The sequence below is a fragment of the Oxyura jamaicensis genome, chromosome Z (assembly GCF_011077185.1).
Source record: "Oxyura jamaicensis isolate SHBP4307 breed ruddy duck chromosome Z, BPBGC_Ojam_1.0, whole genome shotgun sequence".
Classification (NCBI taxonomy): Eukaryota; Metazoa; Chordata; class Aves; order Anseriformes; family Anatidae; genus Oxyura; species Oxyura jamaicensis.
The window spans coordinates 1,296,207-1,323,055 of record NC_048926.1 but is presented as its reverse complement, the minus strand read 5'-3'; the positions used below and the strand labels follow the sequence as shown (position 1 = coordinate 1,323,055).

Genomic DNA, 26,849 nt, shown 5'->3' with positions numbered 1-26,849 from the left:
TCCCTCGGATGTATGCGGACAGATCCCGTCAGCGAGTGGCTCTGTGGACGTAGCAGCTGAATGTAACCTCCGAAAAATCAAGGTGAGACGTAATTGTGGAAAAGTGTGCTCTCTGCTGTTAGTTTTAATAGGACAAAAGACAGCAGACGCATCCCATACACAGTCTTGAAAATGTACTGAAGGATAAAATCAGGCTGTGGGTGCTGGAGGAATAAGACAGTGTCAGAAAATAAATAAATAAATAAAGAAGAACACTTTATGTAGCTTTAAATAGAGATGACTCTATATGATCCAGCGCTGGAATTCAAACTGTCACCCAGAATTACAGTCTTTACCAAACCACACAGTGAAAATAGTTGCAGGGCCAACAGTCCTGCAGATTTTTTCAGCGCCTGACTTGTTTCTGGCCCCGGGGGGGTGCAAAGCCCCTGCATCAGGACGGGGGTGTCCGGCTGCAGAAGTGGCTGGGACCCACAGCCAGGGTACTGCCAGAGCACTTCTTCGGAGGCTCTGCAGTGGGTGACAATAAATCTGTGACATTCGAGATTTATTTTTGAAGTTCCATAAGCTTGCAACAGCTTAAAATGGAAGGGTTTAACTCCTCTACTAAATTTTGAATTTTGGTTTTAAAAAACTGTCTCCTAAAGACATCCCTGAAAGGCTTCCAGGGTTTTAATTGAAAAAAAAAATGCGCATACAGAAAGTGTCATTTTAAAAATTATATTTTATATCGTGGCATTACAGAAACTGCATTCACATTTATTGATTAAACCACTATAAAACCAATTATAGATTATAAAAATTCTACGGGATTTTTCCGTGCAAATAAATGATTCACATGAATCTGTGCTGGGAACAAAGAGTTTCCAATGACACGAGCACAACTGTGAGTACTGAACAAACATCAGGTTCAGAGCAAAACATTTTATTATGTTCATTACATCTTGCTTGAGACTCACAGATATTGGAAATAGTTTTTTTTCTTGGAAATATAAAGCACTGACACTGTGTAAATGTGGTGATAAAATTTCTTCTCTCGCCAGGAACCTGTCCTGCTTCCTTTTCTATTTTTTTCCGTATATTTTTCATGTTCTCATTTTAATCTTTTCACTGTAACTTTGTTCTTCTATTAAGGAAAAAAAAAATAAATAAAGTTTTGTTTGTTTTGGCCCTCCGAAATGTGGGGCCGTGGTGTCCAGCTGTCCCCGGGAGGCTCCGTGTGCTCTGCACTCACCCAGGCACCACTTGCACTCCCAGTGCCGTGCTGCTCTGGGAAATTTCCCAAAATAAATGTGTTGGAATAATTGTTCCCTACAAGTTATTTTGGTTTCTACCCCTGTGTGAACTCTCTCAATCTGAAATCACTAATTTTTCCCCATCTGGAGGTGGATTGAGCTAAATTTGAAAAAAAAAAAAAATAATCATTGCAATCTGGAACAAATTTCCACAGGGGGCCTACACTGGAATAACTTTTTGGAAATAATTAGTCGATTGCCGGTCTGTTGGCAAACTTCCCGGCGCAGCGAAGCCCTTGCAGGGTGCTGCTTAATTCGTTCGCAAAGCGCCGCGCAGCGCCGGGACCAAATGCGGATGGCGGAGCCCACAGGGAGCCCAGAGGCAGGGCTGGGAGGTGGAGCTGGGCTCTCAGGTGGGTGCAAAGCCAGTGCTCAGGGCACCGCTGTGCCCACCTGCAGCCCTAGGAAGCCCTAGGTAGGTCAGAAGCCAAGTTTGTAGGGCTCTGCTTTGTTTCCTGACCTTGCTCGGCACCCAGGAGCGCTTCATTTTCTCCAGTAGCTGCAGATGTAAGCTGCTCTAAGGATGAAAGCTATCACTAGTGATTTTAATTGTAACAGCCAAATGCTGCTCCTCCTGGACCCCCACCACAGTAATGCCGCTATTAAATACTTAATACATTATTTTTTATTTCTCCTCTTCAGCAGAAAGCAGCACGTGCCAGCAGCACAGACGGGAAGGAGGCTGCTGGAGCTGGAGGGACCCTGCCTGGTGGCAAAGTGCCCGGGAACAGAGACAGCACCCAATTTCATGTGAGATCCCAATCTCGCACGAAAGGTGGCATTTTGAGGAATGAGAGACCTCTACCCTCGTATTACTCATTCAAAGGTGACAGTACGGGAGGGAACGTGACACGGCACCCCACCTCCTTGCTCCCAGCGGCGATTTCGGCATCGGGCCCATCAGGTGCTGAGCCAGCCTGCCACCTCTCCTTGCACAACGTCCAACAAGGTGCTTTGGCTGGAGGCCAACAAGGTTGCAAGCCTTCTCTCTATAAAACAGCTAAATTACTGGGAATGACAGATGTGGGCCACTGCAGTAATTTGAGATGGATTAAGGGATGCTGGGAAGCAAGAAGGCACCGTAAAACTAGTTTTTGCTAAACTGGCAACTCTTGACGTTTAACAGAAGCTGACAGAGTTTCAGGATTGAAATAAGCAGGATTGAAGGCCATAAAACTGGCAGAGATTTGGAATCCTTCGTGAAAATAGAGCGATGCTAAATTGCCTGCTGAACTGCTGATCTCTGGATCTGAGGATGCGAATCTGAGGGCCTTCCCTTCGATGGAAACCTTTGAGAAGAAGTCATTGCTGATGGGGAGAAACAAGGGCTTACTTTTTACCTCCAATTTTCCCCAGGGACAAATATGAATATAATTATTCAGAGACTAAAATGTGTCCTGGGACGGGAATCGATACTTCTGTTTTAAGCTGCAGTCACAAGGAACGAGTACATGCTAAAATCATCCATAAGGGCTTCCTGAGGCTCTGTCCTGGCTGTAGCTTCCCAGGTGAGTGCTCACACTTTGCTCTTACGTGGACTGATCTTTCCCCTCCGTCCTCAGAATGAAATGTTTCTGAATGCATTTTGCTACCTAGTCAGGGAAGCAGCAGAGGAAACAGAATGGGAATCACTCCTTATTCAGCCTCATGCTAATGCAATTTCCCTTTTTGTTACTTTCCACCTTTCCAAGTTCAAGTTCAGCTGCAGGAGCTCAGATTAACAAGTTAAAAATATCAGAAATATTTTAGGGGCAGCATTCCCACTTCATAGGCCAGCACTTAGTACCTCAGAAGGAAACCACCACTTTGCAGCTGAAGGTCAGACCCCAGGGGCAGACCTCTGACAGGTTTTCTGTCTGTGCCCCAGACAGAAAGGGGTAATAAACAGAAAAAAGTCCCTAATGTTTATCAGGCAGGAGTCTTTAGCAAAATTTTAGGACAAACTGCCACCAGGTGAGGAGCCACCGAAAAAGACCTGGCAGAGTGTTTCACATGCAGATTTAGGGTGACCACCTCATGAATTTGGTTAGAACTGTTTAAATGCCGCCGTGTAGAGGAGAAATTTGGAAGCACTGCATCATTCACGTTGATATTTTTAACACCATACCAAAGCCCTTGCTCGGGAGAGATTAATCTTTTAATTTAGCGTGCTTAAACTTTGCAAAGTGCAAACCCACTCGGGAGGGAGACGCTTTGGGTCAGCGTGTTTGTTTTTCAAGCAAGAAAAATAGTTTTTTTTGTGGGGAACGATGTCCCTTCGGAGCGGGGACATCCCGTGGGGGGGGAGGGGGGGGGCTCTGCGGGCACCTCAGCGCCGGCCCCGCCTGAGGGGAGCCCGCTCCCGCCGGGCCGCGGCCTCACAGGGCCGCAGGCGGCGCCGAGCCTGGAGCGGCAGCGGCCCCTGGGGGCGGCCTCGGGCCTCAGCACACACGTTCAATGCGTTTCGATTCCGCTTTAATTAAGCACCCTTGACCCAAGCTGCTTGTGTCACACCGGTATAGGGTTTTCATACAGGCACCCTCAAATATTTGCCTCACAAAGCAATCCTCCATCAGGACTGGGGAGGAGACAGGAATCCAAGCGATGGATGAAGGGAACTGATGCATCCTTTAAAGAACTGTAGCAACTACATAATACACACACGCTCTAAATCATATTTATTACTGAAAAGTTTAGTATAAACCAGCACGTGAACACATCCTGCTGGAAAAAAAATCGGAGGGGAATATTGTGATAAATGTCACCATTAGGCATGTGGGAAGTGGCACCGATTTAATGGCAGCAGCTTGTCAAGAGAGACAAAAAGCTGTCTCTTGCTGCAGTATCTCACATAAACCCAAAGCTGAGCCCCTGTCCCAGACACCCACAGCACGGGTAAGAACAAAACACGGCATTTAAGCCTTTTATGGGTGCTCTTGTTCTAAAGAAGCTGTGGCTGCAAGGAGAAAGTAGAGAAGAGGGGCTTGAAATTGTCTGGTTTTGGAAGAGGCTGGCAGACCTGTTCATGTGCACAGGTGTCCACAACGGACTGGGTTTGAGCCCTGAGTGCTGTGAACTTTGAGTTCTCCAAATAAGAATGAGTCCTTTAAACAGCAGCTGAATCATTCCTGCTTTCTTGTTTTGACACCTGCTTTTATATGAAGTGCTCTCAGTTTTACATACCAGCAGCTTACATCACTTGTCAAATCTATCTGTGACAGTATAAAGCTAAAGTAAGAGTACTAAACCATCAGCCAAAATGATTAATAATCCACTTGTTTAAGGGCACAGAGAATGACGAGGGCTGTCAGTGATAAACTCACTTGAGCTAGGGAAAGGCATCACATGGGAGAGCAGCAGATGGGTGCCCTGAGGGAAGAGGCAGACTCATTTCAGCTTGAAGGGCCGCCTGTGGAAGCAGGGAAGCCTCGCATGGGTCTCCTCAGGCTTCAGAGCCAGAACCACGTCCTTTTCGTGAGCGTGTGAGCTCTAGGCCAGCGCTGCCCTTCCCTCTCAGTGCTCTGACTGATTTCCAGATAGGTACTATTAAAACCAGAAAGTCATTCCTCAAGGACCCCTTAATGAATTTATATCCATCTTCTTAGTACTGAAATGCCACCTTACATGAAACATTGATGCCACTCTGACATGAAACATTTTAACTTGCCTCTACAGCCACTTCTGTGCTGGTTTTATTGGACTTCAGCACGTGGTCACCTAAGTGTTATGTCCTGGTATTTTCATCCCTAAAATGAGGCTGCATTGTACAGCTACACAGGAGAAGCCACTCACATCCTCATCCAGGAGCTTTTGACCAGTAATTACACAAAAAAAAAACCTCTGGAAATAGAAGAGTACAAGCTATTTTTTTCAATTCAACTAATTATCTGTGGCAACATGTATTTACTAGCCTTCACCACAGTTCTGCCTTCTGAGATGTATCCATCAAGCCCTTACCTTGTGTTCTGAAATGTTACTAGGCACTGCAGCACAGACACATTTCCCCCAGAAAAGCAATCTTTGTGAAATTCACCAAATAACAACCATTTGCTGGGAACATGGTTTCTTTCCAATTTCACCGAAGCTTGCTCGTAACACGCTCCGTTCTTCTCTTGAGGAGAGAGTTTGATTGTTCCCTGGTCTCCTGCCAGACTGGAGAAAGCCAGCCCCATTCCAGCCCCATTCATTTCTTTTATTCTGCCCCATTATAAAGCTGAAGGAAGCTCATTCGTAAAAGCGATGGTTTTTCATAAAAGTGATGGTTTTCATAGAAGTGATGGTTTGTGCTCATTCCCAGCCCCCTAGGACAGGAGCACCTGCAGATGGGCTGGCTCTCTGCTTTCCCTCCTGCAACCTGTGCTTGTGCAGACAGAAGAGGGGTGCTGGAGGTGGTGAAAAACCTCACCCACCGTGGGCTGTGGAGCAGGATGATGTGTTACCAGCCCTGGAGAAGCAGCCTTTAACCTTGGAGCTACCGTGACCTGCCAGGCAGTTCAGTCATCAAACCCCCAGGGAAATTAAGCAGACCCACTCTGTTCCTGAATCTGCAGGAACTGGGCAAACCCAACTCACTTCACAGAAGCCTCCGCAGCACCGTGGGCCATCACGGTGTCCTGACTGCTTTGTCTCAGCAGACAAACAAAACAGTTTCAGCACCTGCTGCATTCTGCACTGAAGACACTTTCTTTTCACTTTCACATCGACCTCAGAGCAGAACTCTGTAAAGTTGTGCTGGCTACTTATTTTTAGCAGTCCTCTTTCTCAGGGGAAATGCAATTGTACTTCAGCTCAACTGAAAAATCCACAACTGCTCCCAAGATCAGACAGCTTTCCCGAGGCACTGCTCTGGGCAAAGACAGAACTTTTTGACATACGCCTTCCCAGCCTTCCCAGCACCTGGCCAAGTGAACCAAATACGAGCAGGGACTGTCTTCGCTTACTCTATCCACAACACAAAAGTTTTCAACTGATTGGAATATAATCTTTTATTTATCTTTACAGTGATGACGGAAGAATGTACAGGTGTTTTCACCCATAGGTATAAAAATCTGTTTATATACAGAGTCACAATAATCTTTAATTGGGAAATCATTCTGTTCTCCTGATCCATCCTTACTAAAGACCACAGGAAAAAAAAAAAAAAAACAACAAACCAACAAATATTTAATACAGGCAATATAATTCCAGTAGGTTTGCAACCTGGCATCAAAAGCTCAGCTTTAGATTAAGGGAAATGTTTGATACTTAAAAAAGGACTTTAAGTCATAGGACACAAAATAAAGTTGCTTTTCAAATAAGATATATACATCAAAAATAGGAGTCTAAAAAAGGCATTGGTTTTAATGCTATTAGAAAGCTATATAAATGTGCATGGGTCCGTTTCTTCTTATAACGAAAGACCGAAGGAAAAAGTGCCTCTGGCTTTTGGGAATTTCCTCCTGGGACAAGTCAGTTAAAAGTACCTGCAAGAGAGGAAGAAATAATCCCTTTTGGAAAAGCAAAGGCTGCTGGTTGCATCAATTAGAGTGACTTTGTTTGAACAGCCACAGCTGTGCTTTAGTTCCATATCAAGAGCACATTATAAATTGTTCCTAGTGAGTAAAAAAAATTAACAGCACGTAAGTAGCTGCTCAGTTGTTAAGACTCCTGCAAGCGCCTAGTTATTTTTTTTTTTTTTATTAAGCACAACCACAACATGACATGGTTTTAACACTCAACCTCTTTCACCACACACCCTCCTGCGTGTTACCCAGCCTTCTGGGGTGTTTCGTTACAGCCTTAAATCACTTTCTGGATTCTCATTGTTAAATATGGAATAATTAGTGCATAAGAAGTTTCTTGATATCAACAGATCAGACTGGAAAATTAGTCTGGGAATTATTAGGGGGAAAAATTATCAGGGAAAAGACTCATCGTTCAAGCTGCTTTCCATTAACTAATCCACTTCCTCAAAAATCTTGTTCAGATCTATAATGAAAGCCATTAGGGCAGCAAGCAGGGGTTTTATAGAATACAGCCAACACACTGGCTAAGAACATGTAAATAGGTAAGGGGCTCACAAAGTTGATGAAAATCAAGGCCTGCTGATCCAACTGATTTCTACAGAGAACCACAGCATCAGTGCAAAAATAGCCACTTATATGACTCCATTACAGAGTAATTATTTCACGCTAAATTAAGGAGTTCAAATTGATAATTTGAGTCTAAAATGGCAAAAGTTCGAAATTTCGCACCTTAAATGAGTGTTCTTGCCTGACTTCCTTTAACGTTATCCATAATTAGACTTTTATAGGAGAAATATTCAGGGAGTAAGAGTTTGATAGTAAATATCTAGAACTTAAAGTAATTAGAAGGAAGGTTCCTGGTCTGTTAACTGGACTAAACAACACTGGCAGATAGCTCTCGTACACAACATAAGAGTAAATTTATGTTGCACTTACTCTAAGTAATAAAAATGTGCGCTAGAAGCCTGAATATTAATTCGTGTATTCATTAATTCATAAGTAGTATCCATTTAAAAATAAATATAAAAGTTTTGGGAACCTGTTACTTAATTTAACTAAATTAAATTCTGAAGAACAGAAGGTGGCCAATTACTTTGATTGCTTTACCCCAGTTTTTTTTAACGTCTACTAAGCATTAGAAAATTCACCTGCAATGGTTTCCAGAGACTGGGCTTTTACCCTAAAAGATGAAAAACACTTTCCTCCTCCCCCGGTGATCTGCGTAGCATTACCGTGAGGATATTCATCGCTAAATATGCGGAACTGCCCCTGCTGATGTGGTGCACGTCAGCTAACAAGTGTGCTGGGAGAATGTAGGGCTGCTTCTGCGTGATACGCTGCCGTCTACCTCATGACTGCTGAGTGATCGCCGGCGGATGAGATAGGTAAATCTGAGCGTGCCTCCTGGAGATCTGACTCACCTGATTTCTTTTTATGCTTCATCTCCATTATCCATTTCTACCTCTATATCTTTTGTCGTATCAGCCGCCCGTGACAAGATGTCTGCCATTAGTGCTTCCTCCAGTTTTTTACGCACTTGTTGCACCCGCTCTTCTTGTTTTCTGAAAGGAGAGAAGGGGAGAAGGGGCAGAAATGTCAATCCTTCAAGTATAATATCAGCCTGGGAGCATGCTACATGGATAAACAATGACTCAGGACTGTTTTTTTTTAACCCATATTGACTAGTTTTTTAATTGACTTTAATATATTACCTTCACATTCAAGTATTATCTACTAGTCACTGATGCATTTGGGGCAGCAGCAACAAGTGGTTGTTTCCCTGTTATTTCAAACATCTCACCTCAGATGTCTATAAAAATTTAAGGTATTTTGAGTCGATGTTTCGTTTGGAAGGTAAAATTTAGCTTTCCTGTGTTACCTGAAAACGAGGAGTCCTCTTTTGAAGTTTTCCCAAGAGAACACAACTTTTGAAAAAGAACATTTTTAACTCGAAAATACACCTGTTCTATCAAGCTATGTTTTCAAAAAATAAAAAATAAAATATATGCTTAAAAATGACCAGAACTCATCAGAAACAGACACAGTCGGCACAGGAAAACATTTGTTAGAGTGCTGCAAACACCCTGCAGCTATTTAGGATGGCAGGACAGATAGGAAAAACATCAAATCTTAGAAGAGCAGGAGTGATATCTAGCGTGCTACACAAGCCAGAAGCCTCTCAGGAGCACCAGCCTCTAAAGCTGTTCAGTTCTACAGCTGCAACTACTGCCAGCACTCCCTGCGTACTTCAGGGGAGGCTGTCTGCTCACAGAGATAGCAAAAGGAAGTCAAGAACAAGCTAGCAGCTCGGTGGAGAGATTGTTTTCTATCTTCCAGCTGTTTCCTATCCTTGTTTTCTATCCTCCCCAGACAGCTCGCTCGCTCTCAGAGCTGTTAACTTTCAGAGCCTAGACAATGATCTTTCAAACCCCCGGGCAGAGAACTGAACCAAAGATGCCTCATAACCTGTGTGACAAAGGAGAAATAAAACAGAATAGTAACTTTAGTATTTGTTAATTGAAAGTGATCCCAAGAGCACAAATAAGATGAAATATAATCAAAACAAAGTTTCCTTCTTACCACCTCAAACCTGATGTCAGTGGTACTCAACTCCCACAAGACACAGAAGTGACAGCCAATTTCCTGCATATTGGACCAGCTCCTGTTATTAAGGGCCCAGGTTCCCTATTAACAGGGCGCGTGGCCTCCTCCAGAGATTCTTCTTCCCCCTTCCAGGCCTTCCTTACCTCCCAAAGTCAGGCGAAGACAGAGCTTTCCCCAGTTCTCCTTTCCAAATTGTCAGCCAGCTATTTGATCTCCCCGGCAGCAATAACCATAAACCAACTCGCAGCACTTCCAGCCCTGAGCAGGCTGCTCTTCCAGCAAATAGATTTAAGTATTAAAAACCCAGCTCTGTTTATACAAGCAGTATTACTTTTAAAGCACAGGAGCTACCAAGAGCAAATATTTAAGAACCAACAGCAAAAAAAGCGTGCTCCTAAGAAGAAGTGCTCATCTTCAAGTAAAACGCTAAAGACTATCTCCACTTAGCAGCTCCCCGGCCACATGATCTTTTCAGCCTTCCTCCTGCCAAGGCACAATCCTCATCCTACAGTATTAGTGCTATTGTCTTCAAAAGCAACTGAGCGTTAAAGATATGCTCCTCCTAACACGGAAATTCATAAGCCCCTCATTCAAATTCCGACCGTATTTTCAGTGGAAAACTGCTTTATGCAACAGGACTTGCGTATAATGTCGCATTCAGACGTTTTCCTTAGTGCTCAGAATGCTTCTCTTTGTCCACGCTACTTGCATTCTCCTCAGCACCCACCACAAAGTGATGTACGCGTGCTTTACAGACACACGTGATTCAACATTGCTGGCTGCAATCAAACCGTGGTATTGTGCCAGCCTCCCTGATGATTTCTCCTCCTGTTTTGCTATGTTGTTAAATCTATCGAGGCTCCATTTGATTGAATTCCTTATGTGCTGGCACTGAAATATGCGCTCTGTCACCAAAACAGAAAAAATTGTAAATAGCTCTAGTAAATAGCATTTAGCTGCGGAATGCAAACCTATCTTTACATTTTGGATTGGGGTCAGATTCGATGGGAAAAACGCACAGAAACAACTTGTTCCTGACTGAACACCAGTTCCTCCTCCCTACATATCAGGGGAGAGAACTCACCTTCTCCCCTGATCCTCCAGCGCACTGAAGTGCAGTGTTTTTTGGAGACAGTCTTATTTTTTACTCCCGAGGAGAGTTCAGACTGTAAGAGCATCCTCTCGTTTTCTTCCTTTGGCACTTCCTAGTTCTTGTGGCTTTGGTCTGCCACACAGAGTAAGATTTGTGCAGGGCATCAAGGAATATTGTGAGGTACCAAGCTCCAGCTGACTAGCCTGGATCAAGGCTCACATAGCTGAAGACGACGACATACTTAGCTGCAAGCTAAGCTGACTTGGAGAGCCCTAAATTTGAATTACTCTCCATTCCCATCTGATGTTAAATGCCACTTGGCTTTTGGACAGATTAACAGGTAATTTTTCTTACCCACTACTGTGCAGAGCGTGACGCTGCCAGACATACTTCATTTATTGCTATGCTCTGGTGAATTTAGCAGGTTATGGCTGCTTACAAGAAAAAGCAGAAGTCCTATTAACATGCAATTTCAAAGGGCCATTTGTCAAGATATCTGAGAAATCTCAGGAACAAGACCTAATGGGCGACACCGCTCATTCAGCAAAGGACCTAGACTGAGCAAGAGAAAGGGCTCTTGAAAACTAAGAAGGTAGGATTTTCAGAAACTAGAAAAGCAATCGCTCTGTTCCTTTCAGAAGATACCATTCCCCCGCCCAACCCAAAAGAAGAAAACTAGTTAAAGCTTTTATCTAACAGAGACGCAAGGATGTCACTCCAAGCCTCTTACAGAAACGGAGATAACTCAGGAGTGCGGTTGTAAAGAAGAACGTAACGATACACCGGTCAGGAAAAAAAAGCTACAGACAAGATGTGACCCAGCAATCTCAAGATAAACGATCTCAGACTCAGTATGGGAAAAGACAGTTTACAGGGAGTTCCAAAAGCCTGCCGGAGGAGACCAAGACTGACATGTAAACACCACTGGGAACCACAGCATGCTCATCTTACACCCTTACGCTCCCACTACAAGAGAGTGCATTAGCCACAAAGCTTTATGTTATAATATTCTTTTCTTCCCCTTTTTGAAGCACTTATTTTTAAGTGAGATCAAAAAATTAACTTGACCAAACCAGAAATGGAAAGGGAGAAAGCCCGTATCGATCATGACTATAGCCTAATGGTTAGGGCATACACTTGGGAAAGAAAATGTGGCTTGTGACTCATTTCTTTCTGAATATTTTATATTAATATTTTCACCATGAAAAGAAAAAAAATAAAGTTTTCATTTTTTCTAGTTAATGAGCTAATCAGTATGTACAAGAAACATGTTCATGCTTGTCTTCCCTCATGCCCAGGAAAGGGATCTAGTTTAATCAAGCTTGCTTTTCCTTCTATTGAAGACTTGATAAAAAAACTCACCTAATGTCATCATCTGTGACTATGAAAGCTTTGCAGAGGGGTTGAGATGTATTGAGCCAGACGGCTGGGTTCTTCTCCACAGCTGCGGAGAGCTGTCCCGTGATAGGTGCCGAACTGGTGTGCAAAGCGCTGGCAACGGCCGATAACAAGGTATCGTCGTTGTTACCTGGGCCAACTCCTAAAACAAGGATAGCAAAGAGTCACCATTCACATTTCACGTGCAACTTTCAGAGGCAGAGCTCCTCTCAGTTTGTAGGGTTACGTACACCGATGACATTGCTGCTGGGCACGTGACTGTATAGTCTAAGAAGTTAAATACAAGTTCTTAAAAAACAGCTTTGCAATAACACACTTATTTCAATATAAGGTAGCATTTCATAAAGCAGCTGACTGCTAAAATCGTCTCAATTTTCTACTTGCAGTTACAACATCATGATTTTTTTAATAAAGCTGATCACATCGTAAATGTATCAGTCACGTACTGAAACGGTTTATCTGCAGCTTCATGATGTTAATCCACACCAGCACAGTCCTTGCTTTAATCCTGCTAGGTGTTAAATTAATTCTGAAAACTACACAGTAAAGATCTTTACAGCCCTCAGAATTCCCGTGAAAGTCTCTTAGGCTGTGGAACAAAGTTATTAATTCTGAACAGCGATCATATTTTAGATCAACTTTCACCAGTGAGAGTACAGTTCTGCAGCGTGGTTTACATTAACTGCTAAAAATAAAGAGAGTTTTGGAGGTTAAGGCATTTTGTTAGCAAACACACTTAGAATTTGAAGTTCACTAAATCTGAGGGGAAACTGAAACGCTCGCTAAGAGCATCAAGAAGTCTGTCCCTTTAAGGCACAAACTACTTTGTGAATCTGAAGCAACAGCAGTTGAGTGAGCACAGTACCTTGAAGACCCTTAGGGAGCTCCATGGATTTTATGATTTGTTCGCTGACATCCGACGCACTGAGGCCTTGTAGCCTCTTCTCCCAGAAAAGCTGTGAAAGAAAACGAGATCCCCATTAGAACATGAAACAAATCAGCTCACTGAAATCAACTGTGCTCGTAATCGAAGGAGCATCAGAATAATATACAAGACAGACACCACCTCACAGCTTACAAAGCTATGGAAAAGTTAACCTCTAAGGGAGGTTGGTTTTTTTAAGTGATACAGATTTCCCTCTTCAATCCTACCTTACCTGTCTGAAGACACATACTGAGGTTCTGGGCTGCAGAATGGCCATGCCTATTATTTAAAGTGGACTTTTTCTATCTAGCAAGACACTGATGGAAGCCACTGATGCTACTTAAAAAGCTGGCTTCCACTCCACAGGAATTTAGGCTTAATAAATAACAAGGAAAAGGAGATCATAGAATTATTTAGGCTGGAAAACACCTTCGAGATCAAGTCCAACCACGCAGAATGTAGCTATGCCATTTCCTGTGGAAAGGGCATTCCAAAATAGTTTTGATTTTTCTGCAGGCTATGAATCTGCTTTTTTCATGCCTTCAACACCCAAGAATTAGACAAGCAGTTCTCTTAATTCCTAGGAAATTCCTTGTTGTAGTGAAGAGCCAGGAGCCTCAGTTTACGACAGGGCTTTCAGATGTCACGTTCTGTTTTGCAAACTCTGACTACAACATTTCACACATTCTTGACGTCTCTGACGCGACAGCTTTTTGAAAATACCAATTGCCACTCATGTCATTTTACTAGAAGCACTTAAAATGCTTCCTGTGAATGGACTCCTCACTCTTCACTTGTATCATTTTTTCACCATTCCAACCCAGTTTTTAGTTACATCACAACATCACGACAGCCCTTTTACTTTAAATTTTTAAGCTTTTCGTTCCTCCAGTCATTCACTCCTACCGTTTACCGCTAAGTCCTCACCCCAAGGAAGCATTCTAGAGGTCTCTAGCAGCCCTTACTGCTTTGTGGATGAAGTGGCAGTGCCTTAAGGCTGCCTTGAACACTAAAGAAGTCCTTGCTTACAGAGGGAAGTTAGCAGCTCACGAGCTGAACTCTACAAACGAGTGTTAGCATTCATAAAAGTGAAGTCAAAGTAAAACTCTGTCGACTGAGTATTTCATCACTGGATTAGCTTCCCATCTTGAAGCCTCTAGGAATTCAGAAAGCTTTTGTTACTTCACTTACAAGATGAAGACGCAATATTCTCCAGCTCCAGAAGTGCATGTTCACGTGACTGAAAAAGATCCTGCGAGGCTCGACGCAGGGAGTATCTGCCTCTTAAGTTACAGCCCTAAAAATAGTTTACATTATTTAACCTGCAACTCTCTCAGGAGACGGGGAACCCCCAAAGAGAAAAGAAACCTCAAGTTCACAAACATTGTGCCCCAACCAAGCAGAGGCCACCTTCTTTGTAACAACCCGACATCGTCTCGCAGCCTCGAACTGCCTTTAGGATGAAGTGTGCTGTCTGGCTTCAGGGTTTTCTCAGCTCAAGCACCCCGGGGAGCACCGCGAGGAGGATCCGCTCCGGTCCTGTCCTCAGCCGCCTGCTGAGGCTGCACCAGCGCAGCCAGAAAAGCGAGATCCATGCCTCCAGGAGAGAGGCATTAGCAAACATGACCCTGTTAGGCAGTAATGAGAATCCTGGCGGGAGCAGGATAAGGGAGGAATGAGAAAAGAACCGGATTTAAAGATTCATCATTCTTACGATGCGGTATTTCATTGCTAATGCAGAATGCACAACCATTCTGAGCATCCATCAGTCAGTTCGGGGTATTCGTCCTGTCAGAGGATGAAAAATGGCCCCATTGCGGTTTCGCCTGAAGTCTGGCAGTTAGGAAACACACGCTGCAAAGAGCCTAAAACCCAGGCCCTTCATTTACCAATGTTTGAGCGTTCTGGGTTCAGACAGAGCCAGCAGCCAAGCGATCCATTTCCTGGGAAATTAGTCAGCGTGCATTATGCCAAAAGTGACCTCTGACGCACTAACATCCTGCAGCACGAGAAATGTATCCCTTAGCACCCAAACTTACTATCTCGAGGGCAACCCTGTTTTCTTCTGATAGAAGAGGCAGCATGGGAACGCCACGCCAAGGTCCCCAGGGCGGAGTAGCATTTTCACTTCCTTGTTTTTCTGAAACCCGATAATGGCAGCCCTGCACTGCAGATGTGCTGCTGAAGTCCTTTTTGTTTGGAGAATTGTAAAATATTGCTTCCTCCACAATTGTTTCTTTTCCAAGGAAAGCTATTTGTGACTAATGGTCAGCTATCAGCTAACCTGTAAGCTCTGTAAAAACATCGTCTCCTAAGTAACTATTATTTCTCATTCAGAAAACAAAGAAATGATAGATTTGCCTATTACAAGAGCCACCAAATAGAAACAGCTTCTTTACTTAAATGTATAAAAGTCTACTTTGCAGCTGGTCAAGCAATGGAAGCCCGCAGGAAAACCTTGCTGGAAAGGACCCATTCCAATCCTGCTATTTTTAAAAGAAAAGCACGGATGTTCTTAACATTCGAGCATTCTTGGAGGGTGGCTGATTTATACACAAATCAACCAAGAACCTCAAATATCACCTGCAATTTCCTATTTGTGGTATTAAAAATAGAGATGTCAACGGAGGAGGTACTGACTGAACACAAAGAAGGCAAGACTGATTCTGATGCTGGTGAGTTCTGAGCTTTTATTTCATAGTTTCAGCTTATTGACTTGGTTTCTTCCATTTAGACAGCTACAAGTATCTACTCTTAACTTGTGCCAGTACTCGGAAAAGGCTACCTACCATCTACTTCACAACTGTGATGCACACAAAGTTTAACAGCAGAGTCCCAGTTCCAGGTGGCTGGCTTGGCATCTTCCCAGCTCAGACGGTCTCATCAGGTTCCTTCCATCCCTCTTTTTGGTAATTCTAACAGATACCAACCAACAAGCTTAACTTTTCCAAGCCAATCTAATTTTGGATTCTAATCTTTTAAGTTCATCCGCAGGAAATAAGATTCCATCTATTTGACATCCTGCAATTTTTCTAGTAAATTAGGCTTTTGAGACTGAATATAGCTTATGCAAAAAATGACCATGGTCGGATTTAGCTTGCGATCTATCATCTTATTGAATAATTCATTACAATACAATCCACTGCAAGTATCTATAAAGTATACTAAGTATAAAATAGACTTTCAAATCAATTGTGAAGAGAACTTTTGGCCTAAAGACAGATTATTTTATAAGCAAATATAACAGGTTTGTCCTCAGGTGGTTTTAAGAAGTGAATGCTGTCAGGTTTATCCTCAGGTGGTTTTCAAAGGTGGCTATCTGCCATTGAACTAGAGGAATCAGATCATGGAATATTAACTGATTACTTGCTCTTCTTGAGACAAGCTTCAAAGAGGAGGACGGATGTGTTTTAAACAGTTGGTGGTCTTCATGGATTTTTTTCTTTAGCCAAATGTATCAGGAAGATAGAGTAACCTTTTGCAAATTCAGTTTTATAATCGCCACGTCAGTTAGTTTATTTTACTAGTGCGGTTTCAAGTTATCTCTATCACCACAATCAACAGTGTACAGCAGGATTAACAAGCAATTAATCAAGGCCTCAGGAGTCTGAGCTGATTCAGCTCAATACCCCCCAGGTATGTTACAGGTCTGGAGAACAAACTTGGTGTTTACTCTGAAAAAGGCCAGTAAGCGTGGAACAATGTGAACCAAGAAGCTCTAAAACACGAAGATGTTAAGCGCTCTACATAGAACATAGACCTATGGTCTGCAAAAAGAAGTCTGATTCTGAGAAGAAATCTGATTTGCAGCACCACTCCATTTGATCCGATTACGTAGAGAACACTTGACAGGCAAGTAACTCAAGTTTAAGTGATTACATCAAAGATTTGCTACCTATAATAGGGTCAAATAGCCACAGGACTTGCTCCCTGCTGAGGAATACTCAAATCCAGATTCAGAAGTGGATGACTAATGTGTCCTCAAGTATTCCTACATCTAGTGTTCTTTTTGCCATAAAGGAGGGAGGAAGAAAATGTGGTTTTAAGACAGTGCTCACCACCACCTAAGATGAACATGACAGATACAGCTGCGTGATTTTTTTTGATTCATCATTAACTCCATGCTCTGTTTCAGCAACAGCAATCTGACCTTTTGAAATCCAAACCATTAGTCTGAAATTTATCAAGAATATATCGTATCTTTTTGAAACCTACTTGGAAGCTGCAAGGCTGACAACGTTTAGGAGGCTAAAACCTTTTTTTCATTATTATTAGTGTTTTTTTTTTTCCCCCTTTGCAGGACCCACTAGAAATCTTACAAGGTTTTTTTTCTTATACTGGCTTAATTGTGGACTCTGCAAAGGAAAAAAAACAAACCCACAGAAATAGCAAGGAAACCTATCCTAAGTAAGCTTATGGAAAACTAAAATATGGCTGAGCAGGATGATGTTTCAGGAAGAGATGTGAAAGCACGCTGAAGAAAATTGCGATTAAAAGGCTCCTAGATTTGCTATTTATGAACTTAACAGATTTTCTGATCATTTGATTAGATGCAAAAAAAACCTGAGAAATCTCCATAAATTACTGAAACTGGTGTTGGAAAAAAGACCGCTTAGAGGAAAAAGACTTAAAAGGAGAAGTCTTGTGCACATCAGAAGACCCTTCACGAAATGCACGCACACACAACTCAAGTTCTGACAGCACGTACTTCCAGGATTCTCCAGAGAATTGCCACCCTTTCTTGGATGAAGTTCTCCACTCCTTTAAGTTGGTGTCTTGCAGAGCAGTTGCTTGAACAAGTCTTAGACAACCTTGTGACACTGTGTGCAACTGAACATCGTGCTGAATATACGGAATCAGGAGTTGCCACAGATCTGTTGCTCTAATTGACAGCTTCACCTACACCTAGATCCCAGGCAAACTGTTATCTTTCCAGGAACTACCACAGGGCTTGCTGCTTAAAGAAAAGCTGCTGCCAAACGTCTTCCTTGCCAACACTAATAACCATGTCTTTTCGCTCCCAGGTCACGAGAAGACTCCTGACTGCCAAAGGAACTACAATGCTCGTTTATTTTCATCTCTACATAAGGAGGGAGGCCAAAGAGAACCTTCAGGGAACTCTGGTTAGGCTGTTTTTTGAAAAGGGAGATACAGCAGATAGAAGCCAAGTGAGGCTTTTGGAGATGTGTATCTGGAAATACAGAAGCAAGAACCCCTTAAGGGATTTGGGCCAAGAATTGAAGAAACAGGGAGGAATGACGTTGGAAATGGTAACTGAATAAACTTTACATACAAGTAGGCAATAGTCGGTGCTTCAGCACTCAAGTATCCACTGCTGATTTACAGTCTATGTATCAGGAGGTTTACACACCCGAGTATAAGAGGAGGAAGCAGTGATACACGTAGGGATCATTTATATGAGGAAAATAGTTTTAATCTGGAAGAGAATTCAAATAATCTGCGAGGCTGCATTTGTCTGGCAACTGTATCTCAAATGCTCCAAGGAGCAGGTTTTACGAAGAATAAAGTTTTCCAGCAATTTCACTCCTCTCCCCAGCTTTTCTATTTTATCTCAACTGATCACATCAAAAAAAGAACCTTTGCTTTTTGAAAGCCAAGCAAAGACCATATCTACTAGTATTTACAATCCAGATAGTAAGTAAAACGTCTGAGTGAACTTCTTGATGCTTGCAGACAAGATGTGCGCATAGATATTGGGTAGGTTTGAAAACCAACTGTTCTGCAAACCTTTACTGGACAGTCATTCTCAAAAGACAAGGGATGCATTCCAGATGATTTCAGTTCACTACGCATTTGAAGCAAAGATTCTGGAAGAAAGAAAACTGGGAGGAAATAGGCAAGCACGAGAGGATTTGAAATCCATCAAGATATGAATCGCCAAACATCCACTTCTCTTGCCACAAAGGTGCTGTAACTTTTGTATGCTTTAGTGATTGTTACTGGTTCAGCAGACATGACTAAAAGGCAATTCCTAACACACAAAGTGTAGTAGCTTAAAAGGAAAACCCAAAGAACGTGAAGAGAATCAATAGACACATGCAATTATGCATCTTTAAGATCTGAACGTGATACACTTACATGGCCCCTGTTGAACTTCACGGGACCAACAGTGAGGTTAGCTGAGGCCTTCAAATCTTGCTAAAAGACATCTCAACAAGATGATCCCATACGGCTCGATATTTCTTCCTCCTCTTTCTCACCTGAATTTAGAGGATGCAGAGTCTAAATTCCTTATGTTATTTCTAACGAGAACAGCATTCAAGATGTTTGAAAGTTCAATATTAGAGACAGCCTGAGTTTCAAAGGAAATGTTGTTAAAAGTTAGTGACATACCGATGTACAAAAATGCGAGCATGCCTCTGCATTTTCTTCTCATCCCTGTACTCCTGAGCCAGAATAAGATGTTTCAGTTTGACGGTAGCAATGCTATGACTCCAAAAATACACATCAGACTTAATACCTAAATCCAACATACAGTACGCTATGTAGTCGATCATTCCTTCAACTAGATTTCCTCTTCTTCTCTCCATAAAAAAACAAAACTGAAAAAGCGTTGTGTGAAGAGGTGGTATGTCATTGATACAAGGAAAAGCAGCTAAAGGAAAACTCGTGTAAGATGAGTTTAAGTTACTGTGCTTTGCATTTGTAGTAGCATTACACTGAAAAGGAGGGGTTTCAAATAATTTTGAATTGATTTTGCACAAAGCTCTTCTATAGAAAAGGGATTATAGTTCTTGATGACAACTATATTTTATAGAAACTTCTATTAAGAAGCTGCACATGAAAAAAGTTTTGTATTTGAGGTCCAATTGCAACAATATAGCATGTACCTGAAATTCAAGAGGAATTTTGTTGTCAAACCCGAATGAAGTTTTGGATTAAGAAAAAAATAATCTTCATATGAACTGACTGATTTCTGGATTTTGATTTATTTATTACAGCATATTTCCATAAGTAACCAGCAATATAGGATAGCTCATCTGTAATTGAAGCACAGCTGAAAATATTTTGATTTTCAGCTTGTCTCAGACTTTGCACAGTAACAACGGAAAGATTAATTCTTACCTGCCGTGGCTGTTCCGTCACTCGCTGCGGATCGGATCTCACTTTGTTACTAGGATGGTTGGTGACTTTGGTGACCGGTTGTTTGAAAATTGATGCAGTTTGTCTGATGGGCAGAGTTGTATTCAAGTCTGGTTTTCCCTGTTTAAAAAAAAAAAAAAGTGAATTAACAGAAATCATACATAAAATTCCTACAAATTAATGTTGGATTCACCCTCCTCTACTGATGAGCAAAAGAAAGCCTTTTCTGGAGTAAAGATTTCCCTTAAATGCTGTACTTAACTGACCTTTGCAGTCACCTACTTTAAAGAAATATGTACCACTTCACATGTTCCTCACATTCTCACCTTCTCTGGAAGAAGCACAGTGCTTCAAAGTCCACCTTTTCTTTTAGTAAGTGATAAATGTTACTTGTGCAAGTGACTTACATTCTGAAAACAGACAGCTTCAGGAAAATATGCTTGTAGTGAATAGTTTATAGAGTCCCACGTCTTAAAGGACAGCACCTTCCTACTTAACTCTGGTCACAGCAATTCCTCCATAATACATTTTTTAAATCAGTGCAGTAATTTGTTCTGGAAAGAAACTAAAACTATATAAACTGCAGCAAAGCCTTTTGGCAAAGCTAGTTTTTATCAGGTTTGTTGACTGGTGGTTCCCAGGCGTCAGACCAAACGGTTCACCAGTAACAGCTTGTCACGTACAGAACCCTCACACCCTTGGAGATGCTACAGAAAGGCATTCAGGCACTGGTACTAGGAACACCAGGTGAATCATTTGGGGGTGGGGAATGGAAGGCTCCCGTAACCCCCAAGACTGATGAAGACAAAAAGAAACTGTGGCAGCAGGAAGTTTTATAATTGGCTTTGAGATCACTGGATAAAAATTGCACAGTGAACATTGAGAGTGGACTCCATCCAAGAATCATGTTAAAATGATTTCTACCAAGAAGAATCCCCTAGCTCTGTGTCCCCCACTTGGCTATACCCACACCCAACAGATGAGTCAAGAAGTTGAAAAAACAGGCCTGAATTTTTTATCCAGATGGCAAAGGTGATTTATCAAGAGTACCATGTACTTTCCTAGCTATTCAACATTATGACTCAATTCACACACTCATTTTTAAGCTACCTCTGTAGCATTTTGGGAATCTTTGCTTAACGATTCACTTATCCTCTCAGGAAAGCCAGAACAATCTTCCAGAGCAGCAGAAGTATGCTAGCACATAGAGGTGAATTCTAGAAAAGAGTGAAAGAGTTCTAGAAATAAATTATTTTCAGTGGAAGCCTTTCTGTCTCTATTCCTACCACTCCTTTAAAAACACCTTGCTATTTTAGAGGTCCCCTTTCTTCATTTCCAGGTAGTGCAGTTAACTCATTTAAATATAATGGGGCTAAAATCACAAATTCCCATGGAAGTTTTCCCCAGAAATTCAGGTATCTGTCATTTCTCATTTATAAACTCCCAACCAGAAGCCAGTCCCCATGTCTTGTAATATCACTGCTAGAAGCAGTACTAGTACGTCCCTCCTTTCAAATACGGGGCCTATGGTGAACCCTCTAACAGAATCTCTAACTGATGTCTAATGAAGTCCAGTGTTAGACTTTTTCCATGTATTTTTTTTTTTTATATTTAAAGCAGCTGTGATGAGCACAGAATCCCCAACCAGAGCCAGACCAGAACCTTGACAGACTTTACTTATCCTACTTACAAGCCTCGCTTTCCCTGATCTTGTGACATCGAGTTCAAAGCCATACGTGAAGCTTTGAAGTCCGTGCCTCCAGGACATTCTCTGCAGCAGCATCAGTAGTAGTGGTAAAATAGCTATTAAAATTTACAAAATAATAATATGACAGAGCCATCCACAACATGGGGGGTAAATCTGGTTTAGCTACCACTTCTGGAGCAGAGGCCTTAGTTTCAAGTTGCTGAAAAAATAAATACAGGTTCCTTTGGTCCTGTAATACGACTGACAGAGAAATTTTAAAACATACCTAGTAAACTAACTTAAAAAAAATTAAATTCCTTCAGGCAGTGTGAGAATTTAAAAAATTCAGCTACATGAATGATCTAGCCCCTAGAATTAAAACAAAACCCTGATGAGTAATGAACTACATAGGAAATACCATTTTAAGGACGAGATGTCCAATACACTTTTTAATCAGAGCAACATACTAGAAAATGGCCATTAGGATAAACTGTTTAAGAACAGATCGAGTCCCAGGCACTGTAATTATACTCGTTACTTTCTTACTTTGTTCCCTTTCTCATCACAGTCACATCTGGGCTTGCTGTTCTCCTAACCAAAGGGTCACTGGGAGTGTTGGACAACAAAAACTCTTTAGGACAGAAACTCGCTAAGCTCATCTACCTCCAGCACCTGCAGAGCCTCAGAGTTAGAGGGAAAAAGCATCAGAAGTTAACAGGAAATGACGGATGCTCAGAGAAACTCTTTTTCACAAGAAACCATAAACCCGCCATACACGAGATTCGTTCCTGACACGGGAAGAGCTTCCAATCCGTCTTAAAGAAGGAAGTAGCAGCAAACATCCCTTGATGTAGTCAACACCTCTCCTGAAGTACAGGGAACTCTGAGCCTTCTGGCCTAAAGAGTTTATCTACACGTTTCAAGTGGTCAGGCACAGCTTCACCACCTCAAGTTTACCACATTTAAGCACCCCTACAAAACTTCAGCATCCAGAAACACAAACGTGTGGGAGTTGCATCACTGCTTACTAACACAAACATCTTCTCCTGCTCTAGGAACAGCAATATAGCAAACAGCGGAAATATCAGTGTCCCCTGCTCATTTTTATTCACTAGGAGCTTCTCCAGTAACAGTCTCCAAAACAATTTCAGTCCGCTGTATTTTCGAAGAACTATTTCCAGAAGCTTCAGCATGCCCCCATCATGAAAACATTTTAAAAACTCAGTAATATATTTCCTGGCCTTTCATATTCTGTAATCTAAGAAGTCATCTATAATCAAATAGCATGTTAAGTAGTAGCCATAAACGAGTTGGACTCGATGATCCTTATGGGTCCCTTCCAACTCGGGATATTCTATGATTCTATTCTGTATCTATTGTACTCCTTATTTCATCATCTCTTCAAAAGCGCTCCAAATAAATAACTTAATCTGCGACTGAAACGTAAAAATGGTTCCACTGAAAACAGTGGGAAGGTTATTTTACGCTGAAGCAAAACTCCTGCAGTCCTACAGTAGCTCAACCTGTCAAATATCTGCCTTTATGCAGAAAGACCAATACAAATACATACTACTAGGATTAGAGAGAACGATTTTGCTAGCAGAGTATGCGTGTCATTTACACTGTTGCACATGAATGTCAAAAATGAGAAGCATTTATTAGCATGTATTACCCTCAGTTCCAATTTGAACCAGGAGAAGTTCACGTGTCAATTTTGACATTGAGCTCTAGGCTGCCTATGATGAGAATCTCCAGAGTCAGAGGTATGGCAAGACAGCGTTTCCATCCACCAGATGCATAAATCTAACCATCTAGACACGTCGCAGAAAGAAGGCTAAAGTATATTTTGATATTCATTCTTGTAACAGAAGGGGAGCCAAAGAGTTTAGAAACATTCATGGTGAATTGTTTGTACAAAAACAAACAACCCATAAAATATGAGCAAGTTTATACACAAACATGCCTACGCAAGGTTCTCGTTTATGGTCCCTCTAGCAGCACAGCTGCAAGGCGGACTACAAGACGACCACAACCAATGTTTTTCACAACGTCTGGTGGAAGGAAGAAAGCATAAACTTCAGGATTAAGCCAAGGTCCCATTTTTAACTATCGCAGAGACTGCAGAAATTCTTGAAAGCTCATGAGCCACATGTTCATTCACTTTCTAATAAGTGTTATTTACCTAAAAAAAAAAAAAGCATTAATTATAGATTCTAATCTGATAGGTAAGAGTTACTGCAAATGACATACAAGCAATCTAAATCATAGCAATACAAAGTTAGCACAGTCTCGTCTAGATTTTATATACCAACTTTTGTAATTTCTGCTCATGCAGACTGCCCACCCAAACCGTTTCCTTGGAGTAGCCCCAATAGGTGTATTATTTGGGAGCCTCACGTCTGTGGGAAGAAAATGAAAGAATCTGAAAGCATGATTTAAATAAAAAGCAATCAGCATGAAATGTTTGGTTCACAAATTACAAGCAGCAGATGACCAAAAACAACAGTGCACAAGACACAGCTATAACTAGTTAAGTATTTTCCTACACTACTGTCAATTATGAAATCTCAAAGAATAAAACTCTTCAAAAGAAAAGCGTTGCAGGTTGTTACAGAAATCCTTCTGAACTTTTGAGAACTGCTGTGTAAGATAGAGATATGTTGTTTAGGAACATAGTATCCGAGAGTCTGGTAAATTTACTTGGCCTGTCCTTATATGCTACATCCATTACTTCTCTATGCTTCAGACTTTCATTTTTAATCTACCTTACCCTTTTGAATATTGAAAAGAATACGTATGTTAGTTCAAAGAGAACTAAGACGATAAGAGAACAATCAGATCAATTAAAGGCCCAATCAAGCAGAAAAATATCTGGCCTTGTTTGGCTCCAAACGGACATTCAGATTTGCACAGATAAATAAGCTGCCTCAGAAAACAAGCTTCCTGGCACATACTCAAAACGTGAACTATTTCATCTCAGAACAGGAAGATGAACAGAGGAATTAGGAATTTTGAAGTCTTGCACAGAAGAAACTGACGTCAACAGTCCTAACTTTTACCATTTAGAAGAACATTACTCAGGCAGATGACTAGAACTATAGCTCTTTATAGCCTTTAGCCAACTTCTGAGTTACTCTGACCTTTGTTTCATACTTAACATCACCTTGGTATTTTCTTGGTAGTAGCAGAGTATTCCCTCTAAAAATTTTGCATCTCTACCGCTACTAAAAATCAAACATACACGTACATCTTAGAAGCAGGCTGCTTTAAGCAGAAAAGAAATTGCTAAATCAACTACAGGAAAGGAAATTCTTAGGATATCCTTAAACACAGTATTTACTAACAAACCTTATTTTGATTGAGAGAATCATTCCTTAGTCTCTGTTTGTTCTTCTGCAATTTACTGGGCATCATCTTTCCCGTTCTGAAGTCAAAACTGCTGAGATCAACAGTGTTTCCCAGGTATCTTGCCAACTGAGGCTTGCTTCTGAACTTCTTACCACTTGGACTAAAAAGAAGAAAACACTTTAGTATGTTTTGTTGTACAAGAGGATACAACCTTGACTTCTAACAACAGGTTTTACGCCTTGTTAAAGATCCAAAAAGTTTCCATTATCTTTATTCCATGTGGCACGTTCATTGATGTGTGGGTTAGCGATGGCACACCTGCCCGATCCCTGCATACATCCAGTCCCATCCTTGGCACAGGTTTTAGTTTACGTGTCAGGCTCAACCAGACTCAGCGTAAGCAGTACAAATGGCACGTCAGGCTGCGTCCAAGGGCAGGAACTTCTCTGCACAAAACGTAAAGATCATGTGCAAGGTCTAAATTGATTGCTAAGGTCAGCCTAGACTCAATAGCAACCCTTCCGAGCTAGCAAAGAGCAGGGGCAGAACTAAGCCCTGAGGTGACATCTCTTGGCTATTCAGTCACTTACACTGGTGAGCAAAGCACCTGAGCAACAAGCAAGCAAGCAGCAAGCAAGATGGTGAGGAACACGAAGCAGGTCCAACGTTGCAACTCTACATATGGTAGATCCCATCATCATAAATTAAATCGCTCGTACAGAAGTTACTTAAATCGTACTCGTTTGAAATTACAGCGTTGCTATTACCCCAAATACATATACGGTTTGACAAAAAGCCATAGGGTTTGCATCACCTTAAGGGGGCAACGGCGCTGCCCCCAGACTCGAGAGCTGGCAGAAAAGCTGCTGGCAGGAACTGCTACAGGAAACTCAAACTGCACCCCTGGCTGGAGGTAGCTCCTTAGCACACGGTCGTGAAAACAGCTACATGCCTATCGCATAAAGTCAACAGCCATTTGATGGTCTAATGCAAATCTCTCTGCAGTGAAATGACCTAAAAAAGGTCAAAAAAGGACTTACAAGAGTGCCAAAAGCTTCCATACCAGCGACATGCTAGAGGTTAACTGAGCTCAGAGTGTTTTCCACAACATTTTGGGCAGAAAACTACTGAAGATTTTTGTCTTCACTTTTCCAAGTGTTGTGTTGTTGTTTTTTTTTTCCAGCTCAAAAATCCCTCGAGGCCAGAACTTCCACACAAAAGAGTATGTGCTGAATTCTGGGAAAAACAGCTAATTAAGCCAAACGTTTTAAAAAAATATATTTAAATGAATCCAGAAATATGGAAAGATATAATTAACAAGAGGTAAAGGGTGGGAGAAAAAGACTTGAAACAGATCGCAATCTGAAAGCTAACCTCCTCAAGGATGGGTGTGGGAGGGAAAAAAAAACCAACACACACACACACGCTCCCCACAAAACTCTTTTCTGCTTCTTGCAAGCCAAGAACTGAAGCTGTCCTAGAAGCCAAACTAAACCCAACGCACTTGAGTTGTGTTTTAGATGAAGATGAATGGCCGAGCTTGCTGAGAGCAGGAGAAATTCTACACTGCAGGTCAGACCGTGAGCAAGTCCCTCGTGGGGCAACTAAGTTCCCTGTTAAAATAATCTGATCTATTGTCTTTCAGGCTTCTTCAGAAACCTGCAAGAGAAGTCCAAGATAAAACCTTGTCTAGGAATGCCAGCTGCCTAGCCAAACGTCCATGCTTGCTCCAACTTCACTGAATAAAGCCTCCTGGTAAGAACTGTCGTCCCGTCTTTCATAAAATCCTGAAGGAAAAGGGGAAAACAATGTCTATAAGCAAATCGTGAAGTTTATGATTAAGTTCTCTGTTCCAAAAACGTTTCTTTTCTTGAATTAAAACCCTTACACACACTGTCATTTTAGCCCACAC

The 26,849-nt window shown here is 41.8% G+C and overlaps 1 protein-coding gene across 1 annotated transcript; it reads right to left on the bottom strand.

The window, feature by feature from the left end:
- Nucleotides 1-6,233: 6,233 nt before the first annotated feature.
- On the bottom strand, nucleotides 6,234-25,998 carry MBD2 (methyl-CpG binding domain protein 2). The gene is made up of 7 exons (XM_035309778.1): nucleotides 25,978-25,998; nucleotides 24,938-25,156; nucleotides 19,885-20,022; nucleotides 12,739-12,829; nucleotides 11,838-12,015; nucleotides 8,200-8,340; nucleotides 6,234-6,736 (listed from the first exon to the last, which is right to left on the bottom strand). Exons 1-6 carry the CDS (start codon nucleotides 25,996-25,998, stop codon nucleotides 8,211-8,213), a joined length of 777 nt encoding a protein of 258 aa, XP_035165669.1. The 3' UTR covers nucleotides 6,234-6,736; nucleotides 8,200-8,210.
- Nucleotides 25,999-26,849: the final 851 nt, after the last annotated feature.